The 27,060-nt window shown below is 50.5% G+C and overlaps 2 protein-coding genes across 14 annotated transcripts in view; one reads left to right on the top strand and one right to left on the bottom strand.

Moving 5' to 3' along the window:
- TAF8 (TATA-box binding protein associated factor 8) overlaps positions 1-16,231 on the bottom strand; it is a 30,319-nt gene extending 14,088 nt beyond the window's left edge. For 4 of the 8 annotated variants that reach the window (XR_002345720.1, XM_021098689.1, XM_021098688.1 and 1 more), the window contains exons 1-7: positions 12,898-13,062; positions 11,959-12,115; positions 9,162-9,260; positions 8,805-8,867; positions 6,814-6,938; positions 3,204-3,351; positions 1,465-1,607 (exon numbers count right to left, since the gene is read on the bottom strand). Coding sequence is in view for 5 of the 8 variants with exons in the window: in XM_021098689.1 (XP_020954348.1) it covers positions 1,465-1,607; positions 3,204-3,351; positions 6,814-6,938; positions 8,805-8,867; positions 9,162-9,260; positions 11,959-12,115; positions 12,898-12,942 (780 nt within the window). In the remaining 3 variants the exon portion in view is untranslated. Of the gene's footprint in view, positions 1-1,464; positions 1,608-2,992; positions 3,063-3,203; positions 3,352-6,813; positions 6,939-8,804; positions 8,868-9,161; positions 9,261-11,958; positions 12,116-12,897; positions 13,155-13,220 lie in introns of those variants that run through there. The other 4 variants (XR_002345722.1, XR_002345721.1, XM_021098691.1 and 1 more) reach the window with 3 other exon arrangements.
- Positions 13,039-27,060, top strand: part of CCND3 (cyclin D3) — a 95,127-nt gene continuing 81,105 nt past the window's right edge. The window contains exon 1 of one of the 6 annotated variants that reach the window (XM_021098376.1): positions 13,039-13,423. The gene's annotated coding sequence lies outside the window, so the exon portion shown is untranslated. Of the gene's footprint in view, positions 13,471-13,835; positions 14,339-27,060 lie in introns of those variants that run through there. The other 5 variants (XM_021098375.1, XM_021098379.1, XM_021098374.1 and 2 more) reach the window with 5 other exon arrangements.

Genomic DNA, 27,060 nt, shown 5'->3' with positions numbered 1-27,060 from the left:
ATAAACCTCAACTCCCGGCTTCCCCTGAACACCTGGTTCCACCCGAAAGTTTCCCTATCCTTTTTTTTGGTGGGGGGGGGCATAGGGAGCTCCTGGGCCAGGTATCAAATCAGAGCTATAGTCACAACCTAAATCACAACTGCCACAATGCTGGATCCTTAACCCACTGTGCTGGGCCAGGGACTGAACGTGCCTCCCAGTGTTTCCAAGATGCCTCTGAACCTGTCATGCCATAGCTGGAACTTCAGTTTCCCTATCTTGATGGAGGACAACGCCTCCTTTCCTGTCATTTAGGCAAAAATCTGTGCCACAGTAGCAACCTGAGTCACTGCAGTAGCAACACCAGATCCTTAACCCAATGCATCACTGAGAAACTCCAATGCATTTACCTTGACTCCCTCTCATCCACTCTACCAGTTGGTTCTGCTCTGAGGATAACCTAGAATTCAACCAAATGCTCTAGCTGACCATGTCTTGACTCCCAAGCAGCATTTCGCAGTTTCTTGCACCAGCCTCCTAACCAGTCTCTGCTTCTGTCTTTGCCACAGTCCACCCGTAACCAGCAACCGGACCGATCCCGAGACCCGCCTCAGACCCTGCCCCTCCTCTGCTCAGCATGTCCACGGGCTCCCACCTTATGGAGAAAAAGCCCAAATGCTTAAGGTGCCTTGAAGACCTGATGCCCCCAGGAGCTCTCCGACCCTCTCCCCTGCTACTCTCGCCCTTGTTCACACCATTCCGGGCCCCCTTCTGTTCTTCAGCATGACGGCTCCCACCTCGGGGCCTTCGCATCTGCTGTTTCCTCTGTGAGGAAAGCTCTACTCCCAGATACATGCGAGCCTGTTCCCTTCAGCTCTTAAATTAGCGCCTTCTAGTTACCCTGCCTAATACCTCATCCCCAGGCCCAGACTTACCTCCTAGACTAATTTCTTACTTATCCTTCGCTCCATGCGGGCAGGACACTGTCTCTGCTGCTAATTCCCTGGCACCTGGCGCCTGCCTGACTCCAGCAGGTGCTCATTCGCTATTTGCTGAGTGGATGAATGGGTCCCCAAGACACAGCCACGTCTTTCGACTAGAGGTCACGTCACAACTGGGTCACCATGGGCCCGTCATGCAAGTCCCTATCATAAGGCCAGAGACCTTATAGGCAATGAGATCCTACTGTATAGCACAGGGAACTATATCCAGTCACTCGTGATGGAACATAATAGAGAATAATGTGAGAAAAAGAATAAATATATATATATATATCTATGAATGGATCACTTTGCTGTACAGTAGAAATTGACAGAACACTATAAATCACTATAATGGAAAAAATGAAAATCACAAAAGAAAAAAGGCCAGAGATCTGAGGTGGGTTGTGTTCGATCCCCAGAGTGACCGGCAGAGAGCAGCACAGGCTACTTTGTTGCGGGGGTGGGGGACGGGGTGCTGAGGCGGGCAGAAGGCAGGACCCACCGTGCTGATGTGAAGAGGGAGGTTCTCCGTGTCCGTCTGCTCATCCTGCTCCGAGGAATCCGTCTCTTCCATTTGCTGCATCTCCAGCTCAGAGGGAAGAAGCGCGGTCAGGTAGGGGATGGTGAAAGGCCTGGCGGCGATCACTGGGGGATTGGAGGAGAGGCGTGATTCTGCTGGCACGGCATCCTTGAAGCTGGCTGATCCCCTTATGACAGATCAGTGAGCAGCACCAAGTGACACTGATGGCTGCCATGCTCTGGGCACTGACCATGGGCCAGGCATGTCCTACAGGCTTTACGTGTTATCTTTAATCTTCGCGCCTCCACCCTACTAAGTACAATTACCAACCCCATTTTACAGATGGGGTACCTGAGGCATGAGAGGTTCTGTGGCCTCCTCTAGCACACAAGTAGCAGGGTGGGATCTGAACTTCGGCAAAAGGACTTCAGAACCCACTTTTGCCATGTACCACTAAAATCAGAGAGACCTAGGTCTGAATCTTTTTTTTTTTTTTTACAGCTATACCTGCGGCATGTGGAGGCTCCCTCCCAGGCTGAGGGTGGAACCGGAGCTGCAGCTGCCAGCCTACCTCACAGCTCACAGCAACGCCAGATCCCCAACAGACAGAGCGACGCCAAGGATCAAACCGGCATGCTCATGGATACTAGACAGATTTGCTTCCCTCGCCACAACGGGAACTTCCTCTAAGATTATTTTTAATGTGGTTCAGATGTGGGGTCCTGTGGAAAGAACTAGATTTGAATGCCGGCTACTGGCTGGGTGACCTTAGCCCTCTCTCCAAGCCTCGACTTCTGGTAATGATAGTGGTGACAGTTCCTAACTCAGAGGCTCCCCCAAGGATCCTGCGGATGATGGAGGGGAGGGGAAGTGATTAGTGTGGTGGGTGCCTGGACTTAACAACCCAGCAGCTGTCATTCCAGAGCCAGGCATGCGGCTGACGGGAGCTTCCTGATTCAACTAGTTCGGACCCATCCCTTCGTTCCCTTTGGAAACACTATGGAGAGGGAGCTCCCCTTGTGCTGTGGTGGAAACCAATCTAACTAGTATCCATGAAGATTCGGGTTTGATCCCTAGTCTCACTCTGTGGGTTAAGGATCTGGTGTTGCCATGAGCTATAGTGTAGGCCACAGATATGATTCGGTTCTGATGTTGCTGTGACTGTGGCAGAGGCTGGCAGCTGCAGCTCCCATTTGACCCCTAGCCTGGGAACTTCCATGTGTCACAGATACGGCCCTTAAAAAAAGAAAGAAAAAAAGAAAGGAAGGAAGGAAGGAAGGAAGGAAGGAAAAAGAAAGAAACACCGTGGAGAGAACGGAAGTTAGTCACTCGGCAAAATGGTGGTGCTGAGATGAGAAGTTAGGTGAGCTGGGTCCTGGGAGAGGTTTGGTAACTGCCCTGCCCCCTGAGTCCACGGTCCCTGCCTCCACAGGAGCTGACCCCGCTGCCAAATGAGCCTCTCTGATGCCTGGGGCCCAGTCACCCTCGAAGTAACATCAACTTGGTGCACCTTAAGCACCCGGTCCCAGTCGAGGCCATCACTGCTTTGGAGTCATCCACTGAGGACAGGCCCTTAAGACCTGGGAAAAGGAGCCAGAAATCTGAAGAACAAGTTCCAGCCAAGACAAGGACGAAACTTATTCGTTTCTCCCTCCCACGATGAGAGACAAGGTGAGGGTCTCAAAGGACAAGACGGGATCCAGAGGGGGAGGGACTCTCACGTGGAAACGTGCTGACATCATCTTTGAAAAGACTCTGGGTCTCGCCGGTCTTGGCCATGAAACGGGTGAGGGCCCGCTCCACATCTCGCCTCTGGGACGCAGCCTTCTCCCGCAGGACCTGGTAGTCCGACACGGGCTCGCGGTACGTCTAAGGGGAGAAGAGCAAAGACACTGGAGGAGTACCAGCGGTCACCCGCTCTCTCCCTGCCTCACTGTCGCTCTGTCCTCCCGCCCTTTAAATGACCTGCTACCAACCTTGAGAGCAGAGATCCCCAAGGGCAGTGGAAGAGCAGAAAGAAAACATATATGTAACTATCATTTATTTTGACTCTTAAAAATTAAGAAACATATAGGGAGTTCCCAAGTGTCCTAGAAGTGAAGGATCCCATGTGGTCACAGCTGTGGCATGGGTTTGATCCCTGGCCTGAGAACTTTCACATGCCACAGGTGTGGTTAAAAAGAAAGAAAGAAGAAAACATATATTCACTACAGTGACTGCTCCTGGGCCTTCACTTAGCTCCTATAAACAGCTGGACTCCTCCTGAAGACATCTTCTTTATTTATTTAGCTTTTTAGGGCTACACGTGTGGCATGTGGAAGTTCCCAGGCTAGGGGTTGAACTGGAGCTACAGCCGCTGCCTATGCCACAGTCACAGCAATATTGGATCCTTAACCCACTGAGTGAGGTCAGGGATTGAACCCACATCGTCATGGATCCTAGTCGGGTTCGTTACTGCTGAGCCAGGACGGGAACTCTCCTGAAGATGTCTTCTAAGAGATGCCTCCCAAGGGGAGAGTGGGAATCTCCGCAGGGACGCGCTGGCTGGCCCGCCCTGCCCCAGGCCCTCAGTGTGACATGACATCCTGTAGCGCTTGAGAGGCTGAGTTACACATTTGCGGGTTGTACTGTCTTATTTTCTTAAACCTACCCTCACAAAATGGGCACGTTGACCCAAAGGACTCCCTCAGAGAAATACAGAGTAAACATTTTAATTTAAGCACAAGCGAACAAGAACATGGCAGGCCTGACTCCCCTCCTGCTCTTAGTTTTGAGCTCTTTGGCCATCAGGCTAGGGAGTGAAAAAACAACTAGGATCTAACCAGGATAAGAAGTTAGCCTGAACATTTAAACTTGTAATGGTGGAGTTCCTGCTGTGGCACAAGGACATTGGTGAATCTTGGGAGTGCTGGGTCACAGGTTCGATCCCCAGCCTGGAACAGTAGATTAAGGATCCGGTGTTGCTGCTTAGGTCGCCATGGTGGCTTGGATCTGAAACCTGGCCTGGCAACTCCGTATGCCAAAGGGCGGCCAAAAATGAAAAATACAATAAAATAAAAATAAAATTGTAATGGTAAGGGTGACAAAGCACTCCAAAAAAGTAACTATTCTTCATGATAGGGAGGTAGGATTTGTGTGTGTGTGTGTGTGTGTGTGTGTGTGTGTGTGTGTGTGTGTGTGTCTTTTTGCCATTTCTTGGGCTACTCCTGTGGCATATGGAGGTTCCCAGACTAGGGGTAGAATGGGAGCTGTAGCCACTGGCCTACGCCAGAGCCACAGCAACGCAGGATCCAAGCCCTATACCACAGCTCACGGCAACGCCAGATCCTTAATCCACTGAGCAAGGCCATGGATCCAACCTGCAACCTCATGGTTCTTAGTTGAATTCATTAACCACTGCGCCACGATGGGAACTCCCCCCCCCCCCTTTTTTTGTCTTTTCTAGGGCTGCCCCTGTGGCATATGGAGGTTCCCAGCTAGGGGTCCAATTGGAGCTGCAGCCACCGGCCTATACCACAGCCATAGCAACGCCAGTTCTGAGCCACATCTGCGACCTACACCACAGCTCACGGAAGCACTGGATCCTTAACCCACCGAGCAAGGCCAGGGATTGAACCTGCAACCTCATGGTTCCTAGTCGGATTTGTTAACCACTGAGCCACGACAGGAACTAGGAGGTAGGATTTTTAAAGGAAGTACTTGGAAACATTTTCACTGTTGTGTGTTAACTCAAGCCTATACAGCTTCACAGTTACACTTAAACACAGAAACAGGATTTTCTGACATGTTTAAAATCTTCCCCAAACAAAGGATTTGATGGGATTCTGAACATGTTCATTAAAAACATTAAAATGCAAGATCTTACAATTAAATTTAGGCAACTGATTGACATTTAAAAAGTTGGAAATTTAGGAGTGCCCTGGTGGCTCAGCGGGTTAAGGGTCCAGCATTGTCACTACCGTGGCTCAGGTTCAATCCCTGGACTGGGAACTTCCACATGCTGTGAGCATGTCCCCCTCCCCAAAAAAGCTGGAAATTTAATAGAAACATTTGAACAAGTCTTCAATTAGTTTTCTGCTTTATTAAGGGCAGTCTAAGATGCTGCTTCTCTTTGGGATGTAACTTTTTCAACTATGAGAGCTATTAAAGTGTCAAAATAAACTGAACTACGAATCAGACCGCCAACTTGGCAGTCCATCAAGTATTACACCAAGATTTCAAAAAATAAAAAGCAGGAGCCATCACCTGGCTGCCACTAAAAAGGAGCAAACAGGTTGCCTGAACTTTTCACAAGGGTCAAATGATCTTTTAGCATACATTATTTTAATATGGTGTTATAATATTCATGTAAACAAAGAAACAAATACCGGAGCATGTGCTTAGTGTTTTTACTGACAGAGATAGGCCGCAAAAGAATTGAAGACTGTTGTGGGTTGAATTGTGGCCCCCCAAAATTTGACATATTGAAGTCCTAACCTCTACTACCTCAGACTATGATCTTATTTGGAAAGAGGGTCACTGCAAGAAGTAATCGGTTAACATGCGGTCACATGGAGTAGGGTGGTATGAACCCACTATGACTGGTGCCCTCATAAGAAATGCCACCTGGAGTTCCCGTCGTGGCGCAGTGGTTAACAAATCTGACTAGGAACCATGAGGTTGCGGGTTCAATCTCTGGCCTCACTCAGTGGGTTAAGGATCCGGCATTGCCGTGAGCTGTGGTATAGGTTGCAGACGCGGCTCGGATCCCGCATTGCTGTGGCTGTGGCATAGACCAGAGGCTGCAGCTCCGATTCGACCCCTAGCCTGGGAACCTCCATGTGCCGTGGGAGCGGCCCTAAGGCAAAAAGACAAAAAAACCAAAAAAACAAAAACGAAATGCCACCTGTGGAGTTTCCGTCGTGGCTCAGTGGCTACAAACCTGACTAGTATCCATGAGGCCATGGGTTCGATCTCTGGCCTCACTCAGTGGGTTAAAACAAACCAACCAACCCTCTTTCCTGTTATGGAAAATTTGGAAAACCTAGCAAAGCACATACACAACAGATACCTGTAATTCCACCAAGCATTACTACCAACATTTTGTGGAGAGTGTACTTTTGTGTTTGGGTGGGACGGGCCAAACTGCGCCAGCTTCACTATCTTTGTTAACTGTATTTTTGTCAGCCAACTGGAGAACATTAATTCTCCTCTGCCGACATGTTTTTTGATGAGGAAAGACACTCTGAACTACCCTGCTGCAAACAAACGTCTGGATTCCAGTCTGACAGTCAGTAGAATCCACTCTGCTTTCACATCAGTCACAGCCCCCAGCATGGCCCTCTCACTCACCGGAGTTTTGATGTAGGTGTGGGGATCGGGGAACTCAGGAAAATGGCTGGGGATGTGCGGCGGGTGGGGTCGGTTCTGTCCGGCAGTGAGGGCCTTGGGGGTCACCGGCTGATTGGTCACTGGAGCTGTGACAGAGTCAAGCAGTTACTCTACCACCCAAGGTCTTGAGTCTCTACCCAAATCCTCCTTTTCTCAAAGTAAATGCTGGACCCAGTGTTCTGTGCAACAGGCACTTGGTACTTCTATCAATGAAAGATCTTTAATGGCTTGAGGACCTCAGAACGTACCCCTGACCCCCTCACAGTGACCAGCCCTGCATGACCTAGGGTGAAAGTCCCATATACAATAACCTGCCTGCGTGCCCCTTAGGCAGGTGAGTGGGTGGCTGTGAAAAGTTAACTACACAGAAGTGCATGCTGAGGAGTTCCCGTAGTGGCTCAGCCGGTTATGAACTGACTAGTATCCATGAGGACATGGGTTCAATCCCTGGCCTCGCTCAGTGGGTTAGGGATCTGGTGTTGCCGTGAGCTGTGGTGTAGGTTGCAGATGTGGCTTGGATCCCATGTTGCTGTGGGCTATGGCGTAGGCTGGCAGCTACAGCTCTGATTCAACCCCTAACCTGAGAACTTCCATATGCCTCTGGTGCAGCCCTAAAAAGAAAGAAAAAAAAAAAAAAAAAAAAAAAAAAGAGCATGCTGAGGAACTAATAAACAAGTTAGGTGGGCTGCAAACTTTTTAGGAACCCAGGTTACAAAGACAAACACTGAGCCAGGGTGAGTTAAGGGCAAGCTAATAACAGCAAGAGGGGGTTGAAAAGGGCACCTGCCACTGCCACTTTGAGAGGCGTTCTTAAAAAGATGCCAGCCTGAAAATAGCCATGAAAAAAAAGCCAATAAATTCGTCCCGGATCCTCCAAACGCATACCAGTTACTCCAACTCAGTTCATGGAACTCAGTGTATCTCAGGCAGAGATCATCAAACTTTTAGTGTAAAGGGATAGAAAGTAAATATTTTATTTATTTTATTATTTATTTACTTATTTTTATTTATTTATCTATTTTTGTCTTTTTGCCATTTCTTGGGCTGCTTCCCATGGCATATAGGGGTTCCCAGGCTAGGGGTCGAATTGGAGCTGTAGCCACCGGCCTACACCAGAGCCACAGCAACTCGGGATCTGAGCCCCGTCTGCAACCTACGCCACAGCTCACGGCAACGCCGGATCCTTAACCCACTGAGTGAGGCCAGGGATCGAACCCACAACCTCATGGTTCCTAGTCGGATTTGTTAACCACTGCGCCACGACGGGAACTCCCTTCCCGTAAATATTTTTGATTTTGCAAGTGGTACAGTCTGTCACAACCACTCAACGCTACCATGATAGCATTACTTACCATCGATAGTAAGGAAAACAGCCATGGACCGATAAAAACAGGTGGTGGGGAGTTCCCATTGTGGCTCAGTTCAATCCCTGGCCTCAGTCAGTGAGTTAAGGATCTGGCGTTGCCATGAGCTACGGTGTAGGTTGCAGACAAGGCTCAGATCCCCTTGCCATGGCTGTCGTGTAGGCTGGGGCTACAGCTCTGATTGGACCCCTAGCCTGGGAACTTCCATATGCCATGGGTTCAGCCCTAGAAAGACAAAAAATCAAACAAAAAAAAAAAAAACAGGTGGTGGACCACAGCAGGCCTAAGGGCCATGTTTACTGACCCTTGACCTAAGGAAGAACTAGAACTCTCACGTTTTTCAAACAGCATCTGTGCTGCAGCATGAGAACCACAGCAACATCTCAGAGATGGTTTCCCTTTCTGTGACAGAACTTCACATCTCAATCCGATTAGCCCAAATAAAGACCACGTGGAAGGCAGCCCTAAATCACAGAAGGGAGCCTGCAACGAGGCAGGAGCTACACAACAATCCCTGCCCTGGTCAGTCGGTTCCTTCCACCCGCAGGCACTGAGCACTGCTGAGAACCTTAGCGCAAAGTCACTTACGGGCGGTGATGACCATCCTCTGAGACCGTTTTGCATAAGCAGGGAGCGTGTCCACATTGAAACCTAAGAAACAGGAAAACAAAAATCACTGCTCAGACCACTGGACATTGAACATGGAAAGGGAACTTTGCTGCCACTCAAAAGAAGCTCCAGCAGGATCCCCTTAGAGGCAGTTGGGAGGTCTCTTAAAAAGGTGCAGAGGAGCCCTCTTTTGATAACTCTCTCAAGCTAAAAGCAAACCAGGAGACTCTTGAGGGGTTTCGAGAGCCCTCGGCAGACAGGGCAGGTTCCTGGCACTGCCTTCTCACAGCTCCCACTCGGCTACTCTGAAGAAACGGGAAGTGGAGGGGTACTCACCCATCTCGACAAGGGTGACCACAATGTCTGACAGTGTGGGCTGGGTCCTGGCTGTGTGCTCACAGTAAGACTTGGCACTCCTCCCAATTTCTGAAATGTCTAGGAAAGGATCAAAGGCAGAAGGGCTTATTCTCAGTTCCCAAACAGTTAAACACAGAATCGCCCTAGGAGCCAGCAATTCCAGTTGGAGGTATATCCCCAAGTGAATGGAAAACAGGGACTCAGACACTTGTACACCCACGTTCAGAGCAGCATCATTCACGACAGCTGAAAGGAGGAAACAACCCCATGCCCATCGATAGCTAATGGATACACAAAACCTGGGCTAGACACACAATGGAATACTAGCCAGCCTTCGAAAGGAATGGCATTGTGATACATGCTGCAACATGAATGAACTTTGAAAACACTGTGCTAAGGGAAATAAACCAGTCAGCCAGTCAAATACTTTAAGATTTCACTTGTATGAGGTATCTAGAAAAAAAGAAAATTCAGAGAAACAAAAGATAGTTTAGGAGTTCCCATCGTGGCTCAGCGGTAATGAACCTGATGAAACCACGAGGATGTGGGTTCAATTCCTGGCCTCCCTCAGTGGGTTAAGGATCTGGCGTTGCCGTGAGCTGTGGTATAGGTCGCAGACGTGGCTCAGATCTGGCGTTGCTGTGGCTGTGGTGTAGACCAGATAGCTGCTGCGATCTGACCCCTAGCCTGGGAACATCTATATGCTGCAGGTGCAGCCCTAAAAATACAACAGCAACAACAACAAGAAACCAACCGTGAGAACCTCTGAATTCCAAGATCTTTGCAGGAACTGAATTCTTATCTATTGAGAGCTATGAATCCCCTCCTCCAGGACAGAAGTCCTCAAAGTGTGGTCTGGAAATCCCTGGATGTCCCTGCAATCCTTTCCCGAGTGCATAGGTCAAAACCATGTTAATAATAAAATGAGACATTCTTTGACTTTTTTTACTCTCATTCTCTCATGTAGCTTTCCAGAGGCTCTGTCACCTGTGATGACATCAGAGTTCTGAGGGATAATGGAATGTGTGCTTGCGCATTCCTAGTTTTTAAAATGTTCTCAGTTTTCTTGTTTTCGTTTCTTTTCCTTTTTTTGGCTGTGCCTGCAGCATGCAGAAGTTCCCACGCCAGGGATCAAACCTGAGCCGCAGAAGCATCCCAAGCTGCTGCAGTGACAATGCTGGATCCTTAACCCACTGCACCACAAGGGAACTCCTCAGTTTTATTTTCTAATGTGGCAAAAATCTCTTTCTATGAAGCCCATGTATACAAAACTCCTTGGGTTCCTCAATATTTAAGAGTTTTAGGGGTTCTACGAGTTTGAGATGGCTGCTTTCGGAAAACAGTTGGTATTTTGAAGTTCCAAACGTCAGCTGCAGAGGGTCACCTCATCCCAGATCATGCCCTTCCTGGGGCAGCCAATATCCTCGGGGGACTGATCAAAACTGGAGTGCAAGGCAGGGTTTTGGAGGCCTGATGTCAGATACTCTGATGGGCAGTAATCACTCTAGCATGCCCCACTGAGTTGGCCAATTCTTTATTTGGCCTGCACTGCAGTTCATCTTCTCCTTCAGCCTAAATCTTTCTCTCACATCCATTCATGAGGCTGATTTCCACTCCATCCCACCAAACGCCTTCGATACCCTCACCCCTCGTTCCACCCCACCCCCAAAAAGGCCCAAATAGGGAAATACATTGCACATGCAGAAGAGCCTATGTGAGATCATTCTATTTCCTCAAACCTCAAGATAATTCATTTTTAAAGTGTCTTCTTGGGGGAGGGAGTGGGGTGGACTGGGAGTCTGGGGTTAATAGATGCAAACTATTGCACTGGAGTGGATAAGCAATGAGATCCTGCTGTACAGCACAGGGAACTCTATCTAGTCACTTATGATGGAACATGATGGAGGATAATATGAGAAAAAGAATGATGCATATATATGTGTGACTGGGTCACTTTGCTGTACAGTAGAAATCGACAGAACACTGTATACCAACTATAATGGAAAAAATAAAAATCACTAATAAAAAAAAGTGTTCTCTTCCCATTTTATAAAACTTACTCACCTTCACCATTTGTTATCACATAGCATTTGATTTTATACTGTATGGCATCTATCTCACGGGAATTAATCCTGATTCTTCAACAAAATTGTGAGTTCTTTGAGCAGAGGGAACAGTGTAATAGCAGCACCTACAGGTCATCAAGAGCTGACAATGTTCCCAGCTTTGACCGTTTTACGTATACATCTCATTCATATTCACAACTCTGTGAGGTGCAAATTATCCCACTGCATAAATGAGGATATTGAGGTTCAGGAGGTTTATGGTTGATGGCTTACCCAAGCTATTAAGTGGCAGAGTGATGACTTACACCGAGGTCTAAAGATTCTAGAGCCTATAGATCACTTTGCTAGGTTCTTCTTTTTGTTTTTGTCTTTTTGCCTTTTCTAGGGCTGTTCCTGTGGCATATGGAGGTTCCCAGGCTAGGGGTCTAATCAGAGCTGTAGCCACCGGCCTACACCAGAGCCACAGCAACACGGGATCCAAGCCGCGTCTGCGACCTACACCACAGCTCACAGCAACGCCGGATCCTTAACCCACTGAGCAAGGCCAGGGATCGAACCCGAAACGTCATGGTTCCTAGTCAGATTCGTTAACCACTGCGTCACAAGGGGAACTCCACTAGGTTCTTCTTTTTCTTAAATCCTAATACTCTCTCAAGACAGAGCACAGATGTTTGGTTGACTCAGAAGGCCCCTTGTTTCCTGGTACTTACAGCTCTGCAGCATCTCTGTCAGTGTTTCCACAGATGCTTTCTCAGCGCTCTCAAACCCTGCCTCTGTTAACAGGGAGCTCACAACCACTTGCAGAGTTCGCCTCCGGGCCAGATGGTAGTTATCAGCAGGGTTAGTGGACTGTTTACTTCCTGATCTCTGTAAATCAGCAGCCCAGAAAGAGAATACTTTCATCCTCAGGACGAGGATGCAGTCATGTAGTTCACATATTGTCAATGGCAAACAAAGGTTCTTTTGCTAAATCTTTATGTATCAGTGTGGTAGCTCCTGATGTTTAGACTTACAGCTCTTCGCCAAATAACTGAGCACCCAAGTGGCTCTAAATTCGAAAACAGCCTTTCTGCCTAGGTAAAACTTATCAATTACAATAGTACAAAATGGCCGTTTCCTACTTTCTATTTTGGATTATCTGAATATATAGCTGAAGAAACATGCAGGATAGAATTGAATTCATTGGTCCATCTCCTAGAAAAAAAGTAATCTCTCTTTTGTCCCTCCCATCTCCACACCATTAACGAGGAAAATTAAAACAACAAACAACACATGCTGCTGAGTAGAGGAGGGCAAATGATAAGAACATCGACAAATTAAAAAGCTAAATATTTTGAAACAGGAATCCCTCCCAACTTTGGCGGGCCAATAAGAAGGCGAAAAGAGCCCCACTGGACCAATCAGGAGGTGTTCCGGGTTCCCAACCCCCAACAGAGAATGAGCCAATCAGTACACAGGTCCACCAACTCCCGAGGCCGCCGCCAAGTCTCGAGGAGGAGGAGGGGGGCATATACGGCCTGAAAGACCTTCCTCCACTCAGAGCATGTGGTGGGGCCCTATTTCTGGGTGTGAACATGTTGCCAAGGCTAGGGGGACATTACAGAATCCCCAGGCTCTCTGGGCTTCCGCCCCGCGCCTCCCGCCCTTACCGTTCCGGAGGCCCCGGCCCCGGCAGTGGCCGCCGCGTCGGCCATCTTGCTCTGGCGTAATGTGCGCGAGCGCACGGCAGGATGGGACTTGTAGTCACCCGGCGGGGAGGAACCGCGAGGGGGCGGGGCCGCGCGCCCCGTTGGGCTTTGTGGGGCCCAGCCGGGTCGGGGGTGAGTCTGGTTATCCCGGTTCACGTGACCTGTGAACGGTGGGTTCAGCGAGCCCCGGAAGTGGCTAGGAAAATGAGCCCTCGGTTTCACACCTATTTAAAAACGAAATCGTTTTTCATAAAAAGCACATCCCTGGAACGCTCCAAACTTGCCTGATTGTTAGCCACACCTGGCTAGGTCCGGCGGATCCCCGTGACTTTACTCTCTGGAGGAGGGGTCTTGGGCATCTGTATTCTTAAGTTCTCCAAGTGAGTCTCCTGAGCCTGGATATTTGGGGAAGCTTTGTTTTGTGCTGACGGACCCAGAGCCAGCCAATGGCCCACTTGGAACGAGAGCCAGCAGTCACGTAATCCAGGTGTGCCACTGCATCCGGCTGCCTTCTCGCCCTCAATTAACCCTCAGGTATTTTTGGGGCGAGCCGGGAGGCGTCGGCGGTAGGAGGCTGTCCGGTGCCTGCCTCACTCCCAGGCCGTGGAGTCTACGTAGTGCCTGTGGTTTTCTGCGGTTCACTCGCGGGTCAGCCCCTCTGGATGGGGGTCCTTCATGCACCGCGCCTCGTCTGTCTCCGTTTGCGGGTGCCCGGCAGCTCGCAGAGGCTGGGTTTGAATCTCAGCACTCGCCAGCTGTGGGACTTCGGGCAAATTACCTAACCTCACTTTGCCTCAGTTTCCTCTTTCGTGAAATTAGGGTGGGATGGGTAGCCGCGGGGGAGGGAATAAGCTAATATACACAGAGTTTATCACTGTGCAGACTGAGAGTAAGAGGTCAAGAAGCAGCGCCTAATGTTATTTATTTCTTGCGTGGCGAGTGGATGAGCAGAAAACGCTCACATGCAGAAGTCGGGGAAACCTGCGCCACGCCTGCCCCGCCGCGCGCACCTGAGCGTGGGGGGCGCCCGGTCCCCTCACCTGGGGCACAGGGGGCAGGTCTGACGGTCGGGGTCGCTGCGCGGGGTGAGCCACCCGGAGAAATCGGGCCCCAAACCTGAGTTGAGCAGAGCACCCAGCCCCTTTGTCTCCTCCGCCCCCCCTTCCCCACTTCCTGCCCAGCTTTAAACTCGGGATTGGCGGCGCGGCGCCGACTTTGTAAACACGCCGCGCCTGCGGCGGTGGAGACTGGTTCTGTTTGGGCGTCTGGGGGAGGGGTGCACGCCCCTCCCCGCGGCTGGAGGTGGCGACCCCCCACCTCGCCAAAGACAGAAACCAGAGGCGGCGGCGGGAGAGTGTCTGCGGCCACGGCCAGTGCTCCGGGGGGCTCACCTGCCGAGGAGGTAGGCTTGAAGGCTGGAGAAGCCAAGATAGATGGGTGTCAGCATCTCCCCGCTTCGCTGGGGCCTTCGAGCTGAGGCGGGACACCTGGGCGGGGAGTCGGAGGTGGCGACCTGATCAGCCTCCTCGATGTCTCTCAAAGCTCGGTTCACTTTCTCTCTGAGTTGCAGAGGCTGAAAGGCAGAGAGCTCCCCCAAAGCTCTGAACTTTCTCTGTGTCCACACAGGCCCTCTTCAAACTGATCTGGAAGCCTAGTGACTTCACTGGGCTGTCTGTCGTCCTTCTTCATAATTCAGAGATGGGGTGGGAGGCAGTAGGGGGGCAGACCCAGTGTGGGCAGCGAGCCTTGGGGGTCCTCCTGCCAGCCAGGGCTGAGGGAGGAGGCCAGAGGACTGGAAGGAGGAGCCTCTCAGTGGGGGTCCCTTTGGTGTCTGCGGGTTACACAAGTGACGGCTTTAGCCTCTTCTGTGTCTTTTAATGTGTCAACAAGAGGATTAACTGAGGAAATTGGTTGCTATTATTCAGAAAGCATTACGGTATTCATTTGCACACATTGAGCGCCTAGTATGTGTCTGGGATGGTGTGTGGGCGCTGAGGGTGCAGTGATGTTATTTGTCCACAGTGATCTAGCCTGGGTCATAGAACACCAGAGATAAGGTGCCAGGTTGGGGTGGCTGGGAAGGCTTCAGAGAGAAGAGGACATTTGAGTTGGCTTCTGAATGATGACTAGTCCCCAGGCAGAGGTGTGATGGGAAGTCTTTGCTGGGCACTTATTGATTCTGCAGAGCTGGACTCGCCCCTGACTGTGGCATTGGGCCTTGGAAAACAGTGGGCACCCAGAAGCCGTCTCGGCATTCTTTAACCCACTGTCTAGACATGAAGAAGAGATAGGAATGTAACAGGATGACTTTAGGGAAAGGCATGTGTCCGGGCTGGTCCCCAAGAACCCAGAAATTTCCAGCTGGACGAAGCTAGGAGAGTCCACCCCAGGGGTGATGTAACAGTCCACACAGTCCTGGGGCACCACCCACTCCCCGTCCCTGGATGCTGGGACTGCGTCCTCTACCAAGTCCTTGCACTGTGCCCTTTCTCTTTGGGACCAGAGAGTGAAGAGAACTGGATTCCCCCCATGCTTCCCTGTAGGTTCTTCTGCTTTTTCAGTCCCCAGGCTCCCTTGGGAGATGGCTGACACAGCAATGGATTCAACCATCCAACACCTGTTTGCTGTGGCCACACTGTCTGCACAGGACATAATGGTTGACAAGTCAGAGCCTCTGCTCCCCTGGACTTTAGGATCAAAAGCGACTCTGAGAATTCCAGCAGGAACCTAGTCTGTCCGGTCCTTGAGCCCATGACCTCCGAGTGTCTTCTCTTTGCCATTTCCTTCCCTAAAGGGTCCAGAGCAACAGCTAGGGCTTCTATAGCACTGTCAAGTACCCTCCTAAATGGTTTTGGTGTGATGTCTGGTTTAATTCTTCTGCCCGTCCTGTGAGGTGAGCGCTAGGATCATCTCCATCTTCTCGTTGAGGAAACAGGCACAGCGACCATTTTCCTAAAGAGGACACCAGGCGTAAATGGCAGGGCTGGGATTTGAACCCAGGTCGCTTGACTTGGGAGACCTGGGTCAGCTGACCTGTTCTTAACCATTAGGCCAGTCTGCCTCCTTGACCCACCACATGGGATGTGAGCCTTGAGCCAGGAGCTTAGATGTTTCCGAAAGGAAGCTGTGGTCCTGTATCTCAGGCGATACAAAGGAGAGCAGCAATCTGTTAGCTGAGCTTGGGTGCTGGTGCTATTTTCAGGGAGCTCCAGGAAGCCTGGAGAAGGGTTATCCGGACAACGCAGAGCTGGTATCCTTTGCTCATGGCCGTGTGTGTGTGTGTGTGTGTGTGTGTGTGTGTGTGTGTGTGTGTGTGTGTTTTATGTGTTTTCCTGAATGTGCATGTGTTGTGTGTTTTTCAGTAAGCCTTTGATGCAAAAAAGATGCAAGGAGGTGATGTGCCAGAATCTGGGGAGATGGGAAACCAAGCTTCCTCTTTTGTTGGGAATCTGTAACAAGAGCAAAGACCCTCATATTCTAGACTCCAAGGGGAACGGATCCCAGTTGGTAGCTGAGCAGGGAGGATGGTCGGAGAGCGGAGTCAATCTTAAGATGCGCACCTTTCCTCCCTGCAGTTGCTGCCTCCCAAAGTTGCATGAGAGCATCTAACCCCCCTCCTCTAGGCAGGCTGGGACCTTGCCCCTGGGTTCTTGGGGACCAGGCCACAGGACAGAAGTTCTATGGCTTTCAGCCATTTTCCCATCCCTTTCATGAACTCTCGCTTTCTCACATGAGCCCTCTGAACAGAGCAGATCTGGGGAGGCCCAGGAGCTGCCCCTCTCTGCCTGCAGTCACACCACCTTTAGTGTCTGTCTTTGAGGGAGGGGTGTGTGTTGGGGGTGGGGTGTTAGTGCCGGGAGTAGAGCGGGGCCGATCCGCGGTCGGTTGGTCGCAGGTAAAGCGGGATGTGACGGTCAGAACTAGGTAGACCTCCAGGCTGCTCTTCTCCACGCCCACCTCCCTCCCTCTCCGGGAATAGGGTGAGGTGTGGTGGCAGCCTTGGCACAGGCCCCCGCCCCCGGAGCTGCCTTCTCTGTTGAGAACAGGTTGTACTCTTGAGAAACCACAAGAGGAAGTTTAGGGAGCGCTGGGGGTGGGGAAAGTTCTGGGGCCCCTGCCAAGTTTCCCTTTCTCTGCTGAGTGGTAGGTGTGTTTATTTTGGTGTGTTTCTCTTGCCCTCAAAGACATTTAAATTTTAAACCCACTGAGTTTCACAGAGCTGTCAAGGCCTGTTCCGTTACAGTGTGTTTGTCTTGGAGGGGGTGAGAGTAGTCAGAGACACCCCTGGAAATGGCTTTGCAACAAGGTACTCAGTTTTTGGATTTCACCTCGGATTTGTGCTGGTTAGGAAAGGCCAGCTAACTTCACAAAGTCTTTTCTCGTCTCTGCCCTTTCACCTCCCTCTTCCCCAAAGCACTCCCTACAGCCTCAAACACTGGACAGTGTGGTTATAATGGCCACTTGGGAGCCAAATGATGTTGCCAGGAGCTGTCCTATGTGTTCCACCTGCCTTATCGCCTTTAATATTCACCATAACTCCAGGTAGTAAATGCCTCTATCCCCAATTTACAGATGAAGAGACTAAAGCACAGAAAGGCTTAGAATCTTGCCTGAGGTCACACAGCTAGTAGGTGGCAGAGCCCAGATTTGAACACTGGTCTGACTTCAGAGCCTGAGCTCTTGAGGTCTATTTAACCCTCAAATCAGAGCATCAACGTCTTCAGCATACCAAACCCCACACAATAGGAGGTTGAGATCTAAAGATGTTTTTAAATGGTGCTGCTAGTGTTGGGAGGGGGCGACTTGGGTATAGAATTGGAAGAGAGATTCTCTGAAAGTTAATATATGAAAAAAGGAGTTCTTGCTGCGGCTCAGCAGGTTAAGAACCCAACATAGTGTCTTCGAGGATGTGGGTTCGACCCCTGGCCTGGCTCAGTGGGTTAAGGATCCGGCAGCTGGGATCTGGAGTTGCTGTGGCTGTGGTGTAGGCCGGCAGCTGCAGCTCCAATTAAACCCCAGCCTGGGAACCTGCATATGCCGCAGGTGCATCCCTAAAATAAATGCATGCATGCATGCATGCATACATAAATAAATAGGATAACTGGAGTTCCTGCTGTGCCACAGTGGGTTAAGAATCCACCTGCAGCTGCTCCAGTCACTGTGGAGGCTCGGGCTCGATCCCTGGCCAGGTGCAGTGGGTTAAAGCATCCTGAGTTGCTGCAGTTGCGGCTCAGATTCAATCCCTGGCTCAGGCTAGTGCGGCCAGTAAAAAAAAAAAGAAAAGAAAGAAAGAGAAGAAAACCGAGGGAACGGAAGATGCAGTGGGTGAAAGGTTGAGGCCAAACTCTGGAATTTTGAAGCACAGGGGAGAAGATGTAGGAGGGATATTGGAGCTGCATTCAAACATTTGAAGGCTGCCTCTGGCACCCCCAGGTAGGGGTCTGGTGGAGGCAGACTTCCAAAAAGCATAAGCGCATTCTAACAAATAATTGCCTAATCCCCTTCTGCAGAAGTGACTTCCTCTCTAAGGGAATCTAGAGCACCTGCTGGGGAGGGGGTCCTGCCCTCCGGAAGCTCTCAAAACCCCTTCACCTCTAAGCCTCCCCAAATGATTGGTTTTTCACGGCTTCCTTGCACGCTACTCCCTGGCCCATGGTGGTTCCCATCTGTCCACCAGGTGGTGCTGTTGCCCAGCGTGTGGCTCCTGGGCTGCTGAATGGGGTCAAGAGCGCCACCTGGTCCTTCCGCCACCAGCTAGCTGGTTTCCTGGGGCCTTTCCCCAGCCCCATCCCAAGCTAGCTACACACCAGGACTCAGGGAGCCACTTCTGACCCAGCACAGCCCCCATAAAACGCACTCTCAGGTCCCCTCTGGGTTGCAGCCAGAACATGCCGGCCTCCGCCCCTGGGGCAGGCTCCCTTCCCCAGGTCCCTCCCCTCCTTCCCCACCCTGACCTTCCTTTGCCCTGAAGATAGGAGCAGAAGGCAAGACCAGCAGCCATCGTGGGCATGGCCTTTTGTAGCCTTCAAAGGCATGATCTCCCCCCCCCCCCCCGTCATGTCATCTTTTTTAAGGTCCTGAAAAGCCGCACCTCTCAGGACTATTTGCCCTCAGCAGCCTGACCAGTTCTCCCACCCTGCTTAGAACTGCCCCAGGACAGCCACTCCTAAGGAGAGACAGCAGGGGCCCAGGCGTTGTCCTTAGGAAGGAGGAGCAGCAGAGGGGTTGCTTGGTGCCTTGTTTGTTGCTAGCTGTTCCTTACCCACCCCTCCCTCCTGCCTCCCAGAAAGGCCCAGAGCCCCTCCGCCCCCCCAACCCAGCAGTCAGGGTCCCTGCATGTGCCCGGATAGGGTGCAGTTCCAACACCCGTGGCCAGAGGGCGCTGTGGAGGCCGGGCCTAGAGAGTGCGAACATACCCAGCATGTTCCAAGCCCTGAAGTATTTCACTGCTCCCCCTCGCATCAACTGTGGGAGGCAGGATGCTGGTTTTATAGGAGAGCAAGCCAAGGCCTCGAGGTTTAAGCAGGTGGCTTCCATTCACAGCTGGGCGGTGGCTGAGCAGAAGGAAGTCTGAGGCGCAGGCCATTTAGCTGTAAAGTTTGTGCACGTGACCACGAATCCACGCTCTCACGGAGTGGCCTGTGCTCAGTGCAGAAAGCACTGTGGTTTGAATCCTAGCTTGGCTTCTTCCTGCTTGTGTGAAACTCAGTTTCCCCACCTGTTAAGTGGGCGTAACTCTAGTCTCTGCCTTGCTGGGTCGTTGAGAGGATTAATGGTGCTGATGTTTGTTGAGCGCTTACATGTGCCAAGTGTGATTTTTGTGTGTGTGCCCTTCCACACAGCAGCTCTGTGATGGAGGCACTGTCATTATGCTTTCACAGAAGGGGAAACCGAGGCATGGAGAGGTTACCCAGAGTCAGGGGCTGAGGCTTCGGGAGTGGTTGTCCAGGGGGAGTTCTAAGCAGGATGAACTGGCCAGGCCTCTGAGGACTCATAGGCTCGGGAGGTAAGGCACTCCAAGCCTTGGCAGGTGCCAAGCAGGTCAGAAGCCCTTATACATGAAACTTCTGTCGCCGTCATATCATTGTCACAATCATCTCCCTGGCTGAGCTTCTGGGGCTGGGCGTGGGGCTCCCCAAAACCAGGGAGGCAGTTCTGGTTTCTGCCCTCGCCATCCCACCTATGACTTCATCTCATCCTTTTTCTCTAGAATAAAAATCGGCCCACGAATTCTGGCCTGTGGTCAGACAGCTGGACAGAATACTTGAAACTGGGACTGTCCCAGAAACTCCCAGCTCTGGCCCCAGCGTCTGCTCCAGCTCGCCCTCCCTCCTGTTCTGCATTCTCTTCCCTCCAGGCTGCGCCTCCTGCCCCCTCCCCTGGGGGCCCCCCTGAGTTCTGGGAAAGGAAGCCAGAGTGGGGCCTCCGACAGAGGCAGACCCTGGGCTCCAACTTGGGCTCCAGCTGGTGTTGGAGGCTGCGGGAGGAGCAGAGGGCCAGCCAGGGGAGGGGAGGATGGGGCACGGAGCCCTCCCAGGCTGCCATTCCCCAAGAAGGCCTCTGTTCTTCATGGGCTTTTTCCTAAGCTCCAGTTTCTTAAACTCAGTCTGCTGGCTGCCGAGGAATCAGCTCAGAGTAAGACCCTGGGGAGAACTTCCTCCTGTCTGGCAAGTGGATGTCACAAGCTGTCTTTGGATTGTGCCGTGTCCGCCTAACACCGGGCCCCCGAGAGTCAGGGCGGCTTTGTCCCTTCCTTCCAGCCCCATTGCCTTTTTCTAAGCAGGATCTACTCAGAGCCACACACTTGGTGGCTGTTCAGAGGTGGGATCTCTTCTCATCCCAGTGAGAGAGGATCTTGGGGTTACAAACTCCCAGATGTCCTGGGTGGCTGAGGATGGGCCAAAGTGTGGACCCTTCTAGTTCCCCCCCACCCCACCCCCCCGGCCCTCTCTCTCTCTCTCTTTTTTTTTCTTTCCAATCAGCTGGTATCTGCTGGCCTTAGGGGCAGCCTCTGTCTTTTGTTAGAATCCTGCTTCTGGGACCAGGTGGGGTTTTCCTTCTCCAGCCTCTTGGTCTCCAAGGAAACGGAGTATTTTCCTGCCCCGGCCGGGTTCTAACTCAAAACACTCTTTACAACCGGGCCATGAACTTGGGGCCTCCTGGGGTGGGGGGTCCTCAGAAGGCTTGCCCCTTTCTTGCTGCTCCTCTGACACAGCTTCTCGGGGTCATTTTTGGTATTCCTTGTGGGTCTCTAGCATGTGAATTTTCTCTGAACCCTCATTTCTTTGCCAGCCTGTGGTGGCGAACATGTTGGGAGAGATGAGCGCATATTTTTGCCCAATACTTGCACCTGCTGGGGCTGCTGAAAGAGCCTACATACAGTAGGTATCTGTGTAAATGAGCTTATAATAAATATGCGTATTGATGAGCCCACCTCTCATTTATTCCTCCCAAGAATGCTCTGAGGTTTCCTTATCTTGCAGAGGAAGGAACTGAGGCACAGAGGTTGAGTAACTTGCCCAAGGTCACCAAGCCCTGTGGCTGAAAGAGCTCTGGCTGGAGTCAGACTTTTCATGCACACTGTGTGTGTGTGTGCACACGTGCCCATGAACGTGTGCCCACATGAACGAGTGTGAGGTGATAGCAGCTTCCCTGCTGAGGTGTCCTGAACCCAGTACAGGATGGGAGAGCAGGCCAGTAGGCCCCGGACTATCTCTGTGTTTGACAGGGTACTTGTGTGTGACCTGCCCATCAGCGGAAGCGCGATGGTGTGGAGACACTGGTGTGGAGACACATCCCCCAGGGGGGCCCAGGGACACCTCCATCCCTTGGGGTTCCCAACCCAAGATTGGATTGTCCCTTGAGCCGAGCAAGATGGCAGGGAACGAGCAAAGAGGGCCCCACCCTGCCCCAGCAGGCAGGTCAGGTGTTGCATACACACGACCCAGGAAGCAGGAGTGGGTGGTGGCGATGTGAGCTTTGCGAGGTGGGGCTGGGGCCCCGACCTTTCTGGGGAGCCCTGGATGAATCAGCCCGACCACAGCCGCCCTAACTTTGACAACGACGGTGCAAACAAGCTTTTCCTCCAGCTCCCCCCACCCCTCCCAACACTCTTGTGTTCCTTTCCTTTCTCTCCCTGAGAGCTCAGGCTTTGGCAGGGGTGTGGCACCAGGGCAGCGGCTGCAGGGTGCACCTCTAGAGTTGGTGGTTCAGTTGGGTCCTAGTGCAGCACCTGCAACCTTCCCCAGCAAGGTACTCCACCCCAGAATGGCCCGGGGTGGAGGCCAGGAACCCCGCCCAGAGGATAGGACCGTGGAAGTGTAGGACTCGTGGGCTCACCCACCTGTCATAGCCTTCCAACAGCATCTGTAGGCCTCAGAGGTCTTGTCCTTTCCTCGTTTACAGTGGAGACCCCCCCAAAAATTTTTTTTTTAAAAGGAGGAACTCCCATCATGGCTCAGTGGAAATGAATCTGACTAGCATCCACGAGGATGCAGGTTCGATCCCTGTCCTTGCTCCACGGGTTAAGGATCCAGTTGTGGTGAGCTGTGGTGTAGGTTGCAGATGTGGCTCAGATCCTGCGTTGCTGTGCCTGTGGTGTAGGCCAGCAGCTACAGCTCTGATTTGACCCCTAGCCTGGGAGCCTCCATGTGCCTCGGGTGTGGCCCTAAAAAGAAAAAAAAAAAATTACAGTGGAGCCACATTTTATGCTGTGTTGGGTTCAAAGTTAGTGTAAAAACAAAACATGTCAATGTTTAAGTCTCCTTAAACTCCTCATAAAACACAATGTGCATGGAGTTCCCTGGTGATGCAGCAGGTTAAGGATCTGGCATTGTCACTGCAGTGGGTTGGGTCGCTGCCCTGGGCGCAGATTCAGTCCCTGGCCTGGGAACTTCCACATGCCGTGGGTATGGCAAAACAAAACAAAACAAAACCCCACAAAAAGCAAATAAACAAACCAATATGTATAACTTGGGCCTTCTCTCCCATCTCTAAGAAAATCCAGTACAGCCAGTTTTCACTGGGACTGATGGCCAAGTCTTTGGCTGACCATTATGTTGAGCTTGGGCTAAGGGCCCAAAGCTGTAGGACGACTACGTGGGTTTCTGGCTGGCCTCTCCTCCAGTGGCGATAACCGAATCTGTGATGGTTCAATGTGCACGCTTACGAGTTCGGTATGCAGGCGCTCATAGGCTCTTCTGCGCTCCCTGGGCTTCAAGGAAAGTGTGAGCGCCTGTGCTGTGGCACTCTGGAAGACAGAGCAGTTGCTTGTGGATGGAGTAACCGGGAATTTCTCCTCGGAGCTGCCGTTTGAGAGAATGAAAGGAGTGGACCTTTTGGGAAAATATTCAGGAGCAGTTTTTTTGTTTTGGGGGTTTTTTTTGGCCGCGCCTCTGACACACAGAGCTTCTGGGGCCAGGGATTGAACCTGCGCCACTGCAATGACAACACTGTATCCTTAACCCACTGAACCACCTGGGGACCCCAGGAGCAATTTTAAATGGTGGTTGCTTTTGTATCTTTCCTGAGTATCTGAGTTTTTCTTTTTTTTTTTACTGAAAGCCATATTATAGAAATAATTCCCCCCCCCCTTTTCTTTTGGCCACTCCTGCAGCATGTGGAAGTTCCCAGGCCAGGGATCAGACCCACACCACAGTCTCAACCTGTGCCATAGCTGCAGCAATGCCAGATCCTTAACCCATTGCTTTACCACAAGAGAATTCCCAAATCATTTCTCTATTCTTATTTCTATGGCAAGTATTAGGCTTATTTATTCTTTATATTATTACTGATTATAAAATAACTAGTGGCTGTTTCTATAATCATCATTTCTGTCACAGTAATAATTCTTCATGTGATCCTTCTTATTATTACTTTTTTAATGTTTTAAAAACTCCAGCAGGAGTTCCCATTATGGCTCAGTGGTTAACAAACCCGACTAAGATCCATGAGGACACAGGTTCGATCCCTGACCTCGCTCAGTGGGTTAAGGATCCAGTGTTGCTGTGAGCTGTGGTGTAGGTTTCAGACGCGGCTTGGATCTGGCGTTGCTGTGGCTGTGGTGTAGACCAGCAGCTGCATCTCCCATTCAACCCCAGCCTGGGAACCTCCGTATGTGGCGGGTGTGTCCCTAAAACAAAAACAACAACAACAACAAAAAACAAAACAAACAAAAAAGCAACAACAAAGCAAAACCTCCAGCAACACACTGGGCGAGGAACTAAACCATGAGTAGTTAGAGAGGGCTGGGCATTTCTGAGACCCTGTGTCTGCTTGAACTGCCATGTTGGATCTTAGATCTTACCTTTTCTGTTCTTAGGAACACTTTCCATCCTTAAAATTTATTGAGGATCCCAAAGAGCTTTCGTTTTTCAAAGTTTCAGCTACTAGGAGTTCTCTTGGGGCTCAGCGGGTTAAGGATCCCGTGTTTTCACTGCAGTGGCTCCGGTTGCTGCTGTGGTGTAGGTTCATTCCCTGGCCCGGGAACTTCTGCAGGTTCTGGGCATGGCCAAAAAAAAAAAAAAGAAAAGTAGCTACTGACACTGAATTTCTAGTAAAAACATTAAATGACAAATTTTAAAAATATTCATTATTAATTCCTTCAAAGTAACAATTAAAAAAAACTCCTGGTATGTTAACATAGCATCATTTTTTGTTTGTACGTGTGTGTGTGTGTGTGTGTGTGTGTGTCTTTTTGTCTCTTTTGAGGGCCGCACTGGTGGCACATGGAGTGTCCCAGGCTAGGGGTCTAATCGGAGCTGTAGCCGCCAGCCACAGCCACAGCCGCAGCAATAGCAAATCTGAGCTGTGTCTGCGACCTACACCACAGCTCACGGCAACGCCGGATCCTTAACCCACTGAGCAAGGCCAGGGATCGAACCCATAACCTCGTGGTTCCTAGTCGAATTCATTTCTGCTGTGCCATGACAGGAACGCCCATAGCATCATATTTTTTAAATAGAATAATAACTGTATTTTCCAAAACAACAAAAATTAGAAGTGTGGCCTTGTTTTACATTTTTTGTAAATGTCTATAATGGTAGGCAGCTGGATTCTTGTACCTGCCTCTGCTTCAGTCTGTTGTAATATGTTGTTCTGGTTGATATGCATGAAGTAAAACCAGGCCTTCCACAGCTATGTGATTGGGAAGGACTGGTCTAGGGGGTGGCTGGCTTAGTGGGACATGGAGCTGAAAAGAAATCTGGGAGCGATGGTAGAGAAGCCAAATCCCCACCTACTTATTTTGTAGGTAATGGGGAGCCATTGAAGGCTTTGGAGCAAAGAAGCAAATGGCCAGAAGTGATTTCTAGGGCAGTGGGCAAGAGAGCGTCTACACAAAATAAAAAGGATTGAAACTAGGGTGGTGCAGTAGAAAATCAAGGCGGTGATTTGGCCAAATATTTTGAAGGTGGAAGCGACAGAACTTAGTAATTATTTGGGGTAGGAAAGTATGAAGAGTCATCGGTCTCCCTGCGATACTGCCCTGCGAAGCTCTGAGATGGAGGTGCAGTGTGTTGCCGTGTGTTGTCGTTTGCTGCTTGCTCACCTTCCCTCCTCTGAGGCTGCAGGAGGTGATCAGTAAGTGAATTGGAACAATGTGCACGAACCACCCCAGGATTTTTCAGCCTGGGTGGGGTGGGGGTTGCAGGGAGTAGCCGGCGGAATACTGGTGCCCTGACCAGCGTTTAAAGACCAAGAGGAAATGATGTCCATTATCATCAAGTATCATCAAGTAAAGGGTAAGAGGGGATGGCAGGCTATTAATAGAAAATCGTGGGTGGACCTTGACATATACTGCTCTCTCGGCAAGCAAGGACATTTTCCTACTACCAAGACTAATAAGACTTGGGGAGAAATAGAAAGAACATCTTGGGGAGCTTGCTCCTGGTCGTTCTTGATTCTCAAGTAGCTCAAGTTCAATTAGGACAGTGTTTTTTCAAAACTAGAAGTGTTTTCATTTTATCCCATTTCTTACACACACAGGCCCACACACATATATGTATACATAAGACAGACAAGTTGCATTTAATCACCAATACTCCTTATTCCAGATGATGTACTTTTTTTTATTATTATAGTTGATTTACAGTGTTCTGTCAATTTCTGCTTACAGCATAGTGACCCAGTTATACATGTATCTACATTCTTTTTCTCACATTATCCTTCACAGATGATGCACTTTTGATAATTTTCTTGTTTTATTCTGTTGTTTCTTTCTTTCTTTCTTTCTTTTTAATGCTGGTCATGATTAGCTTCATGACCCAGCAGAGCATCCTGACTTGCAGTTTGAAAAACACTAAGTTGGCGGGGTATCAGTACTTTCAAGGTTCTGTTAGCATCAGAAACTGATTGTCCGATATGAGGCAAAAGGCATTTGTGGGAAGAAGGCTGGGGACCCAAAGAAGTGCCAGAAAAGCTGGAAAACTGGGTTTGGAAATGGGTGGGAACCAACAAAGGACCCAAGGGCTGGACAGAAGCAGGACAGCTGACCAGTCGCCTCTGCCTGGCCCGTGTGGTGGTGCACGTCAGGCGGGCTGGGTCCTGGATTTGCACCAAGGGAGAGGTAACCTTGGAAGGAAATGACAGTGCTGTTGGAAAGGGAACCGTGTGTTCAGTAGCCAAAGAAGAATAGTCTGCACGAGGTAACACAAGTCAGGCGCATAAAAAGGTATCTCAGAGTGAATGTTCTCCCTCCTTGAGAGTGGATCCAAATGCGCATGTTCTTGCCTGCTGGTGACCTTGCCACATGGTCACCCTTTCTCCCTTCAGAAAGCAGTTTGGGTAAAGGTATCAAAATCTAATGCCCCCAGAATATTCTGACCCTCTGCCTTGGTAATCCCACTTTCCAGGCTCTATCCTAAATTAAGTAATTCTAAATGTAGGAAAAAAAACTGTCTGTGATGCTTTTCCTCAGACTGTTTTTATGTACAGAGACAAAAATTATAACAGCTGAAATACCTCCCAGGAATTTCCATTGTGGCTCAGCAGTTAGCAAACCCTACTAGCATCCATGAGGACGTGGGTTCAATCCCTGGCCTTGCTCAGTGGATTAAGGATCCAGCATTGCCGTGAGCTGTGGTGTAGGTCGCACATGCGGCTCAGATCCTGCGTTGCTGTGGCTCT

This window comes from Sus scrofa, chromosome 7, assembly GCF_000003025.6.
Source record: "Sus scrofa isolate TJ Tabasco breed Duroc chromosome 7, Sscrofa11.1, whole genome shotgun sequence".
Classification (NCBI taxonomy): Eukaryota; Metazoa; Chordata; class Mammalia; order Artiodactyla; family Suidae; genus Sus; species Sus scrofa.
Note: the sequence above shows the minus strand (reverse complement) of the source record. Positions and strands in the feature narration are given on the sequence as shown.